Source organism: Megascapheus bottae, chromosome 14 (genome assembly GCF_031878675.1).
Source record: "Megascapheus bottae isolate mThoBot1 chromosome 14, mThoBot2.hap1, whole genome shotgun sequence".
In the NCBI taxonomy this organism is placed as follows: Eukaryota; Metazoa; Chordata; class Mammalia; order Rodentia; family Geomyidae; genus Megascapheus; species Megascapheus bottae.
The window spans coordinates 30,655,615-30,667,490 of NC_143522.1; the positions used below are offsets into that span (position 1 = coordinate 30,655,615).

Consider the following 11,876-nt stretch of genomic DNA (forward strand, 5'->3'; position numbering starts at 1 on the left):
AGGGCGGCAGGCCAGGAACGACCCAACAGACCAGGACACCGCCTGGTGCACACAGCCCCCAGCTGCCCACCCGCACGGACGAGCGCCTCCTGTGGTAGTGGCTTTTATTTGCACTTGGGAGTAGAGGGCTCCTGCAGCCTGCAGTGGGTGGGGGGCGCCCTGTTGGGAGAGGAGGCCGGGCACAGAGCCGCCCGCATCGATCGGCGCCACACTTGTGCTCTGCTCTCGCTACCTGCAAGAAGCAAATCAGAGCTCAGTGAGCATCCCCCCACGAGAGCCCTGCCAGCAGGCTGTGCCAGGCTGGCAGCTCAGAAAACCGCTACTCCTGAGGCGGCAGTGAGGGTCCGGGGACACCCCCGGGGGACAGAGCCCATGCCCTGGCTGAAGAAGCACTGGAAATGGGTTCCTGTGTCCTCGACTCAGGCGCGGGGCCTGACATCGCCTTAGGGCAGTCACGTGGTTTGCACAGGGCAGCCTGCAGCCTCTGACTTAGCATGCCTCAATCCTTTACCAGAAGCTGGCCCTGCCCAAAGGTCACTGCTCGAGTAAACTCCCATCTGTCACAATTTAAGAGAAAACAGCAACTGGAGGCATAAGTCAAGCGACAGAGCATGAGCTATAAGCAGAATAGTCTGTGAGTTCCAGCCCTAGTCAGTGGTGACACAGTAAGAAAACTAAACTAAGCTGCATGCTGGTGGCTCTCACCTCTAATCCAGCAGCTCAGGAGGCTGAGAATCTGAGGATCACAGCTCGAAGCCACCCAAGGAACCAAAGTTTTTAAACACTTATCTCCAACCAACCAGCAATAAAGCTAAGGGACAACATCAGTGCCATGTCTTAAGACCCAGTACCACATAGACACACACACACACACACACACACACACACACACATGTACACACCCCTGTACACACACAAACCTGAACCCCAGCCCCTGGAGCCTTCCAGATCCTTCGAGAACTCAATCATATCACCTCAGAACAGGCCACATACTTCTTTCTCTTAGTTTTCACGGGTTCTGCAAGTAAAAGTTCCAGTTTTCTCTTGGAGAGTACCAGTCTTGGCGCCTTGTCTCTCTCGCTCCCGAGCCTTGGTGGTGACCTCGTCCCCCGGGCCCTGCCCAGCAGGCGTCTGCCCACCTCAGAGGGCTGCATGGAGACAAGGGCTGGCCAGGCTGTTGTCCAGTCCTCAGGCCGTGCACATGGCCTGCAGGCCGGCCTTGCAGAGCCCTGGGGGCTGCGGGCAGCTGTGGGCAGCCTGGCCTCGCCCACAGGCTGCATGTCCACGTCACTGGCTTCCAGAGAGGCCGGGGGCTGTGGGGTGCAGCTGGCAGCGTCCACCGGCAGGTCCTGGGTTCCGGAGGATGTGTCCTCTCGCTGCCCCTCCTCTGGGCGCAGGGACTTCGGGATGGGTGGAGAGCTGGCACAGTTGTTCTGGCGCAGGGGTCGGTGGATGCCGTAGTAGGAATGACCAGGGACATCTGAGTGGCCGTCACGGGAGTCTAAAAGCTGAAGACAAGCGGTGGTGTCGTGTGACGCATGCGCCGGTGACTGATCGGCCCTGGGAGTGGGGACTGAGCTCAGGCCTTGCATTGCTGGGTGAGTGTTAGTCCAGCACACGCTGGCCTGGGAGTGGCCTCGAGTGATGAGTTACAGGTCTGTGCCACTGTGCCCAGCACAATCTATTCAGGCACGAGAGCAAATGCCCAGGCATTGTGGACCATGCCCCTCGACCCCGCCGCTCGGAGCCCAAGGACTGCGGGAAGAGCACTGGAGCCCGGGACTCCATCTCCCGGCCCAGCCTAAGCCCTGCCATCTACTGGGGGGCCCAGCCCCTCATCTCTGCCCATCCCGGAGCCATTGCCCTGGGGAAGGGTGAACAAAATAAGTGGATCCCAAGTCTAGCTTCCTTCACTCTCCCGAGGTGTGTGTACACCACCTGCCCGGGTCAGCTGTGGCGGGCTGTGAGCCTTCTAGCTGGAAGAGCACTGCTGCCCACGTGGGCCCAGGGCAAAGCAGCAGCTGGGGGACAGCCCCCGCCCCCCGCCAGGCCGCACTCACGCTGGCACCAGCTCTCCCTACCCTTCCTGAGGGCCTCACACAGGCAGCTACGCCCTGCCTGCCTCAGGGGTCCCTGCCTGCCTCAGGGGTCCCTGCCTGCCTCAGGGGTCCCTGCCTGCCTCAGGGAGAGTGAATCTGGCAGTTCTGGTCCCCCAGGTACCCTGGGTCCCCTGGCTAGCCTGGGTGGCTGCACATTGGGGTCATTCCTGAGCTCCCCAGGGAAAGCTCTGGAGACGGACAACTGAGCACGTGACACCCCTGACCCGAGTGCACACATACCTGTGTGAGTGCACACGGGAAAGGATCGGCCTGCCCAGACGGCACGCCGCGGCACTTGCCCTGGGGCAGGGGAACCTCAGAGCTCACGGGCCCAGCGCACGTCTCTCTTGGGAAGACTGGCAGGTGCAGCCTCCCCGAGTGCCCCGTCCACCTCCTCCTCCACCCCGCCTGCCCAGGAAGCGGCTCTCCGTGTGGGCACAGTAATTTTACGAGGTTGACCAGCTACAAACCTATGGCTTCGTATAGCGCCCAGGCTAACGAGAGCTTATCAGTTATTTCCCTTTGCTTACAAAAAAAACCATTGCCAGGAGGGCAGGAGTGTGGCCTAGTGGTAGAGTGCTGGCCTAGCATGCACAAAGACCCAGGTTCAATTCCTGGGTACCACAGACATAGAAAAAAAGCCGGAAGTGGTGCTGAGGCTCAAGTGGTAGAGCTCTAGCCTTGAGAAAGTCCAAGGACAGAGCTCAGGCCCTGAGTTCAAGCCCAGGACTGGCAAAAAAAAAAAAAAAAAACAAGGCCAGCTGGCTTATGCCTGTGATCCTATTAGGGGCTGCACTCTAAGCCAGCCTGGGCAGGAATAGTCTGTGACTTTTGGGGGGTTAAGGAGAGGAGGGGTTGGTCATGGTGTTTACATGCAGGGCATGCGTACTGTCTCAACTCTTTTTTTTTTTTTTTCCCAGTACTGGGGCTTGAACTCGGCCTGAGCAGTGTTCCTGAGCTTCCACCACGTGGGCCAGTTTTTTCTGTGTGTGTGGTACTGAGGAGCTGAACCCAGGTCTTCATGCATACTAAGCCACCTTCCCAGCCCTCTGCACTCTTGCTCGAGGCTACTTGGAGATACAGCACCACTTCCAGTTTTCTGGTAGTTAATTAGAGATAAAAGTCTCACAGTTTCCTGCCTGAGCTGGCTTTGAGCCGTGATCCTCAAATCTCTGGTGCTTGAGTAGCTAGGATTACAGGTGTGAGCCAACAGTACGTGGCTTTCTGTTAGATTATCTCCAACTAACCACAAAAAGCGTAGGTGGTACAGCACTAGCCTTGAGCCAAAGCAGCTCAAGGACAGTGCCCAGGCTGCGAGTTCAAAACCTAGTACTGGCACACAAAACTAAACAGAAATGGGCTGTGGCATGACAGAACATTTGCCTAGCATGTTACAAGGCCATGGACCAAGAGCCTTTCAGGGGTCTGACGGGAGGGCGGGGCTTCTACCGTCCCTTCTGCAGTCACTAGGATTGGGGCTCCCGGGAACATTCTGGACACACCTCTCTCCAGACCCCTTCAGCAACTGCGAGGTCCAGATGACTCTTCTTGTGACAGACCTGGGGAGGTGGGAGAGGAAATTTTACACAAGGCCAGAGAGCAGCTTAGCCTGCCAGGCGCCCACACTGCAGGGGTGCCATGCTGGACAGCTGTCCAGGAGGAAAGCCACCCAGATCCTGAGCAGAAGCTTGGGGCTCTTAGCAGATTTGGTCGGTGGGACTCAGATGTGGACCTGGGCCTCTAACAGGAGCAGCAGGACCCCCTCTCTCCATGGGGGGGACCATCAAGGCCACCCCAGAGCCAGAGCCCTCCCAGTCACTCCCCCCCACTGACCACTGACGGCAGCTGAGGCGCAGAGAGGACAGTGGGCCCAGGGCCCTGTCCATGAGCCTCAGACAGCCCAAGGGCTGCTTCCATTTTCTTTTGCCAGTCCTAGGACTTGAACTCAGGCCCTGGGCACTGTCCCTAAGTCTCTTTTGCTCAAGGCTAGCACTCTACCACTTGTGCCACAGCACCACTTCCAGCTTTTTCTGTGTATGGGGGACTGAGGAATCGAACTCAGGGCTTCATGCATGCTAAGCAAGCACTCTACCACTAAGCCACACTCCTGGGCTATCTCTTCCTTTCCTCCCCCCTTTCCCTTTCCTTTTTTTTTTTTTTTTTTCTCCATCTCTTAAACTCTGGGCCTGGGCGCTGTCCCTGAGCTCATCAGCTCAAGCTTAGGGCCCTACCCCTTGAGCCACAGTGACACCTCCAATTTCTGGTGGTTAATTAGAGATAAGAATCTCACAGTCTTTCATGTCCAGGCTGGCTTTGAACCTCAGTCTTCAGACTTCAGCCTTCTGTATAGCTAGCATTACAGGTGTGAGTCACAGCCACCCAGCTTTTTTTTTTTTCCCTAGTCCTGGGGCTTGAACTCAAGGCCTGATCACCGTCCTTGGGCTTTCTCAAGACTAGCACTCTAGCACTCTAGCATTAGCCTACACTCCTGGTCTGTCCCCCCTTTCTTTTTTTTGCCAGTCCTGGGGCTTGAACTCAGGGCCTGAGCGCTGTCCTTGGACTTTCTCAAGGCTAAAGCTCTACCACTTGAGCCACGGCCCCACTTGCAGTTTTTTCTATGTATGTGGTACTGAGGAATTGAACCCAGGTCTTTGTGCATGCTAGGCAAGCACTCTACCACTAGGCCAAACTTTTGGCCCTCAGCTTCTGTCTTTCTTTCTTCCTTTTTCCTCCTTTCTTTTTTGGGTGTAATTCTGAGTCTTGGACTCAGACTAGGCCCTGTCACTGAGCTTTTTTGTTCACCACTGGTCCCATAGTCCACTTGTAGCATTTCGATGGTTATTGGAAAGAAGAGTCTCACAGCCTTTCCTGCCCGGGCCGGCTTTGAATCTCAATCCCCGGATCTCAGCCTCCTGAGTAGCTAGGATCGTAGGTGTGAGCCACCAGTGCCTGGCAGATTTTGCTTTTCTTACTAGAAGGACTCTCGAAGCACTGGGACGTTAGTTAACAGGTCTAGTTCTTTGGAGAGAGCTTTGCAGGTGAACTAAGAGCCCCTGAGTTCCCGGCGCCCCCCCACCCCCAACCCCTCCCGGCCCTGCCCGCCTTGGCACCTGGAGACGATGGCGCGCGTTTCGCTGCCGCCTTCGGAAGCAGGACGTGCCGAACGCTGCCCTGATGCAGCTGAGCTGGCCGTGCCTCAGGCAGGCCATGGTGTAGACTTGTTACCTACCTAGAAGACACCAGCCAGGAAGGACAAAGTGCAGTCAGAGGCTCCCAGAGGCGGGAGGGGGGACCCCAAAGCACCAGCAGAACTTTCTGGAGCCTCTATCTCACCGCAGTTGACCACTGCCCACAGGACTCGGTCCATAGCCCCAAGCCACCAGGCGTGGCAGCCCTGCCTGCAGCCCAGCACTCAGGAGGCTGAGGCCAGAGAACAACCAAGTCCACAAAGAACGCCAGGCGCCAGCTTCACGCCCACCACCAGAGCCACGAGTTCAATAAACCCCAGCAAGGCCAGCCACGGAACTCGTCAGAGACATGGCTAGTTTGAGGAAAACAAGCTGAGGACAGGGATGTAACTTGGTGGTGGAGCGTTCGCTGCGCAGGCATGAAGACGCTTAATCCCTCAGTTCCACAAACAGAAAAGGCTGCGGACCTGAGCCCTGTCCTGGGCTTTCTCAAGGCTAGAGCTCTGCCACTTGAGCCACAGCACCACTTCTGCCTTTTTTATGTATGTGGTCCTGAGGAATTGATGACCCCAGGTCTTTGTACATGCTAGGCAGGCACTCCACCACTAGGCCAGATTCCCGGCTCAAGTCCACGACAATCTTATCTCCAGTTAACTGCCAGAAAACCAGGAGCGGTGCTGAGGGAAGGGGTAACACTGTCCCAAAATAAATGCACTTGGGGCTAGGAGCGTGGCTTCACTGTAGAGTGCTTGCCTGACGGGCGCGAAGCCCTGGTTTCGATTTCTCAGTACCACATACACAGTAAAAGCTGGAAGTGGAGCTGTGGATCAAGTGAAAGCAAAGCCTTGAGCAAAAAAAGCTCAGGGACAGCACCTAGGCCCTGAGTTCAAGCCCCAGGACTGACTAAAAGCAAAAAGCCCACACCATCCAGAGCAATCTACAGATTCACTGCAATCCTCACTAAGGATACTCTTCACAGAGTCAGACAAAATAATTGTAAAATTCACATGGAATCCCAAGAGATCTCAGGTAGAAAGGCAGTCTTTTTCTTTCCTTGCCAGTCCTAGGGCTTTCTCAAGCCTGGCGCTCTACCGCTTGAGCCACAGCACCTCTTCTGGCTTTTTCTGAGGAATCTAATCCAGGGCTTTGTGTGTGCTAGGCAAGCACTCTACTACTAGGCCACACTCCCAGCCAGAAAAGCAATCTTGAACAAAAACAACAAAATTAGAAATATCACAATTTCTGATGTGCAAATCCACCTGTAACAAAGTAGCAGAGTAGGGCATACCTGTAATTCCAGCACTCCAGAGGCTGAGGAAGGAGGATGGAGAGTTTGAGGCCATGCTGAGCTATTTGACCGTGACTCAAACACACACACACAGTGGATGGAATCGGCATGGCTTGACCCATTCACTTTCCTTCCCCAGGGGGCCATCCTGAAATTCTCTAGCTCTTAGAATCTTAATCTCAAGGTCAAAGCCCACACCCCCACCCCACCCCTCAGCTGAAGGCACTGAACACCTCCACGCAGGCCACCCCTGCTCCTGGACCTGCCAGGCCTGTACCAGAAACTGAACCAAAGAGACTCGAACTCTCCAGCTCCCAGCGACCCTGCACCTGTTCCAGCATCTCCATGAACTCATCTGCTTGACAGTATTTTCTACTCTTTCCTTATTCTAATACCCTTATGACTCAGCACACACACACACACACACACACACAGAGCACATACGCATAGGAACACAGAACAGAGATGCTAGAAATAAACCATACACCCACAGCCACATGACTCAGTGAAAGCACCACAAACATAACTGGAGGAAAGACAGCCTCTCCCACAGAGCTGAGAAACTGGGTATGCAGAGAAGAGACTGGAACGAGAGCGCCAGGTACCATGCTATACAAAAAAATCCCAACTCCAGATGATCTAACAGAAATGCCAAGATGTAAAACTGTGAAATTACTTGAGGAAAGCACAACAGGACAGTTCAAGACATTAGTGCAGAAATTATTTTCTAGAAAGAACCCCAAATGCACAGGAAATACAAGAACTGACCAAGAAGCTGGGTGCTGGTGGCTCACGCCTGTAATCCTAGCTATTCAGGAGGCTGAGATCTGAGGACAGGGGTTCAAAGCCAGCCTGACTTAGTGGTAGAGTGCTTGCCTATCAAGCCTGAAGCCCTGAGTCCAATTCCTCAGTACCACATACACAGAAACAGCCAGAAGTTGTTCTGTGGCACAAGTGGTTGAGTACTGGCCTTCAGCAAAAGCAGCTCAGGGACAGTGCCCAGGCCCCAAGTTCAAGCCCAAGGACTGGCCAAAAACAAGGAAACAGAGCAAGACATGGCAGTGCCGAGAGGACAGTCTTGTGAGGCCAGCCTGGACAACATGGAGAGACGCTCTCAAAATTAAAGAAAAAAAACGTCATAAAGATGTGACTGCAGGCCGGGGAGTTTGGCCTAGTGGTTAAAGTGCTTGCCTAGCATGCATGAAGACCCGGGTTCGATTCCTCGGTACCACATACATAGAAAAAAGCCGGAAGTGGTGCTGAGGCTCAAGTGGTAGAGCTCTAGCCTTGAGAAAGTCCAAGGACAGTGCTCAGGCCCTGAGCTCAGGCCCAGGACTGGCAAAAAAAAAAAAAAAAAGATGTGACTGCAGTCCAGCTATCCCAGCGTGCTGTGTGGAGATGAGGGACGTGAGCACGCGGGCGGAGACGCCACTCACCCAGGTCTACTGCTCTGCCACTTGCTAGCAGCCCGCTGCCAGCCCAGCCCTGAAGGCCAGGCTTAGCGGTGCAGATTTTCTCAGCACGCCCGCACCCACAGCGGGCGCTGCCTGGAAAGATTCCCTGAGCTCTGCCCAGCTGGGCCTTTGAGAGGATTAGGCGGCTTTAGCGTGGACAGCAGATGGGAGCCTTCCTTTACAGTCAGGCTTCAAATACCCAAGTTCCTTTCCTGAACAACAGGACACCATGAGGGGTACACACACACACACACACACACACACACACACACGAGCATGCATGCGTGCATGTGCGCGCGCACACACATGCACACACACATACACACACGCATACAGCACTCCGAGATACACACACACACACACACACACACACACACACACACACACACACAGCACTCTGAGATCCTGCTTCTCCCTATTCTTAGCTGGGGTCAGTGCACAGGAACCATTATTCTCATCTAAGCAAAGTCACAGGACAGACTTCTCCTGAACACAGACCAGAGCTGGCAGTCCAGAGGAAAATGCCACTTTGTGACCCCCCCCCCCACCGAGGGACAGCTCGCCTGTACGTTCATGTGCAAATCAGATTTTATTTTTGCCCCGGGAATTTTTCTTTATTTTTGGCCAGTCCTGAGGACTGAACTCAGGGCCTGAGCACTGTCCTTGGACTTTCTCAAGGCTGGAACTCTACCACTTGAGCCTCAGTACTACTTCTGGCTTTTTTCTACGTATGTGGTACCGAGGAATTGCACTCTACCACTAGGCCACACTCCCAGCCACCATATATCACTTATTATATATATAATATATACGTGTGTGTGTATATGTGTACATAGACACTCTTCCTGGTATATTAAAGAGGAGTAATAGCTAGGCATGGGGGCTCAGACCTATCATCCTAGCTAACTCAGGAGGCTGGGATCTGAAGCCTTTCGCTCAAAGCCCAGACTGGCTTTGAACAAGTTAACCTCACAAAAAGCTGTGACTCAAGTGGCAGAACACCAGCATAGAGTGAAAAAGCCAAGCAAGAGGGTGAGGACCAGCATTTAAGCCCCAGTATTTGCACAAGAATAAATTTAAAGTTAAAAATTAAAAGGAGGGGCCAGGAGTTTGGCCTAGAGGTGGAGTGCTTGCCTAGCATGCACGAAGACCGGGGTTCAATTCCTCAGTACCACATACATAGAAAAAAGCCAGAACTGGTGTGCTGAGGCTCAAGTGGTAGAGCTCTAGCCTTGAGAAAGTCCAAGGACAGTGCTCAGGCCCTGAGCTCAAGCCCAGGACTGGCAAAAAAAAAAAAAAAAAAAATTTAAACGAGGGCTGGGAGTGTGGCCTAGTGGTAGGGTGTTTGCCCAGCATGCACCTCAGTAGCAAATACACAGAAAATGCCAGAAGCAGGGCTGTGGCTCAAGTGGTAGGGTGAGCAGAAGACACTCAGGGACAGTGCCCAGGCCCTGAGTCTAAGCCTCCAAACTGGCAAAAAATAAAATGAAAAGAATTAACAATGTATTATTTCTTTTAGTTTGCAGTTTTCCATCTTGATGGCCCCTGAAAGACAATTCAAATTCTAGACAGCGCTAAGGAAGCTTGAAGGGCAGATCAACCCACCTCTGCGGAGAGGTATAGGGTGACTGTTCCCCAACTGGCAGTCACCACAAGGTCACGGCTTTTCTCAGAATCCATCTGATCACAAAATTGCACCAAGCAGAGCCTGTTGGCACCAGGGGCTCAGGCCTGCAAGCCTAGCTACTCAGGCGGCTGACATCTGAGGATCAGAGTTTGAAGCTAGCCCAGGCAGAAAAGTCCATGAGGTCCTATCTCCAATAAACTACTTAGAAAAAGCCAGAAGTGGCGCTGTGGCTCAAGTGGTAGAGCTTAGAGAACAGACACTCAGGGACAGCACCCAAGCCATGAGTTCAAGCCCCATAACCAACAATAAATAAATAAAGTGTTGCACAAAGCACAGTCCTTGCTGGACAGGAAACGCCTCCAATGCAATTGTATTTGGGTTGAAGTCAGGGGAAGGGCTAGCTCCACCCTAGACGCCTTCCCCCCCCTACCCCGCTCCTTCTCAGCCCCATGTGGCAGACAGCAGGTGCCACGTGGCCACCTCAAAGCCAGGTCCCCCTGCTGCAGGCCATATCTGGAAAGTGGGGTCCCCATTTTCACCCTGCAGTAGGGTCTTATCTCTTGGGGGGGTTCACAAGATGAGCAGGGGTCTCCTTGACAGCTGGAGGCCAGCCTCCACCCGACAGCCTCCATCCTCCAGGGGGCCTGGAGCACTGCAGTCCTGTCAGACCTGCCCTTCTACCTCCCCCTGCCCAGAGATCCCCATGGCCCAAAGGAGCCCACATGGGGCGGGCCTGGCCCCTGAAAGAGGCAGCTGTTAAATGAAGTCAGACCCCTTGGGCTCCAGGCTCTCCCTCCAGGTTTACCTCCAGGATGGGACATCCATCTTGCTCCCGTGAGTGCTAAGGGAGGTGGTGGCGCCGCCCTGGGCCCAGGCCCAGTGAGGTCACAGGAGCCTCCATGGCAACCGCTCTCAGGGCAGCTTCTGGGCAGCGCCTGGCCTGGATGGCAGACCCGCTCCTCCCCGCCCTCACAGGTCACCCACCTGCTCCACACCTTCCACCTGGGGGCTTGGGAGGGCCCCTGCCCTGTGTCCCAGCCAGGCCTCCCGACTGTCCTTCCCCGGGGGTCTCAGGACCCTTCACGTGACTGCCACAGCTTCTGGTCCAAAGCTGAGCGCGTCTGACCCAGGGCCCCGCCCGACCCCGCATTCCTACAGTAAACCCGGGGAGCCCCAACCCACCTCCCAGCCCGAAGCACCCAAGTATTCCACACACTGCTGGCAAAGCAACTACTGACAAGACTTATTTTTGCTAGTTCTGGGGCTTGAACCCCAGGCCTGAGCGTTAGCCTTGAGATTTTTTTTGCTCCAAGCTGGCCCTCTGTCACTCGAGCCATAGCTCCACTTCGAACCTTTTGCTGGTTAACTGGAGATTCTTCTTACAGACTTCCCTTCCCTGGGCTCACTTCAGATCGTGATCCTCAGATCTCAGCCTCCTGATAGCTAAGATTACAGATGGGAGTCACCAGCTGCTGACATTTCCATTGCCCAGTGTGGAGTCACAGACCAGGAAGACGCGCTCAGCTCATGGCTTCTGCGCTCACATAATGGAACCTTTGTTCAGATTTTGGTGGTGCTATTAATACTCGGTGATTCATCAGGAGCGTGGCTCTCCAGAACGTTCTTCCCAGGCTGACGAGGTGATGTCTCTTCCCATGGAAGACGAATCTGCTATCATTCTTTAAAGGTCTGAACAGATCTGGAAGCTGAGCAGGAGAAACACGTTTCCTAAATAACACAAAATCATTCCATTGTCATCTGTTCAGGAAGGGGAAAATACCAGCTGTACTTAGCACTACTCATGTGGTCCACCAGTGAGTCAGGTGCCTGCCACGGGCACAAGACAGCCATAAATAAGTCAGGTTCAGGCCTTCCTTCCCAGGACAGGCAGCCTCCACCGAAAAGCTGCCTAGAAAGGGAGAGCACGAGCAGGGGTCAGTGCAGGAGCGCCACCCGTGCAGGAGCGCCACCCGTGCACACGGCCTGCACTCTTCCCAGCAGCAACAGGGAAGGACGGAGTGCAGGGACGCCTGGGATTTCTGTCAGAAAAAGATTTTCCCAGCCACTCCGGGATCAGCAGAAACGTCTCCATGAGACTCTCACCTCCAGTTAATTAACCAGCAGCTGGAAACGGAAGTGAAAGTGCCTTGTACACAAGTCCAGGGACCAGCTGGGCGCAGGGGCTCACGCCTGCAGTCCTAGCTACTCAAGAGGCTGAGA

At 54.4% G+C, this 11,876-nt stretch overlaps 1 protein-coding gene across 6 annotated transcripts; it reads right to left on the reverse strand.

Moving 5' to 3' along the window:
- Nucleotides 1–41: 41 nt before the first annotated feature.
- LOC150054929 (uncharacterized) lies at nt 42–11,081 on the reverse strand. 6 transcript variants are annotated; one of them, XM_090345425.1, is made up of 6 exons: nt 9,635–9,709; nt 6,576–6,598; nt 5,210–5,328; nt 3,602–3,658; nt 921–1,508; nt 51–232 (listed from the first exon to the last, which is right to left on the reverse strand). In XM_090345425.1, the coding sequence occupies exons 3-5, from the start codon at nt 5,306–5,308 to the stop codon at nt 966–968; spliced, it is 699 nt and encodes a 232-aa protein (XP_090201551.1). In that variant the 5' UTR covers nt 5,309–5,328; nt 6,576–6,598; nt 9,635–9,709; the 3' UTR covers nt 51–232; nt 921–965. The 6 variants fall into 6 exon arrangements, with proteins under 6 accessions (XP_090201554.1, XP_090201551.1, XP_090201552.1 ...); XM_090345426.1 differs by lacking the exons at nt 6,576–6,598; nt 9,635–9,709 and adding an exon at nt 11,009–11,081; XM_090345424.1 differs by lacking the exon at nt 6,576–6,598 and having other exon boundaries at nt 9,635–9,769.
- Between the last annotated feature and the right edge of the window lie 795 nt (nt 11,082–11,876).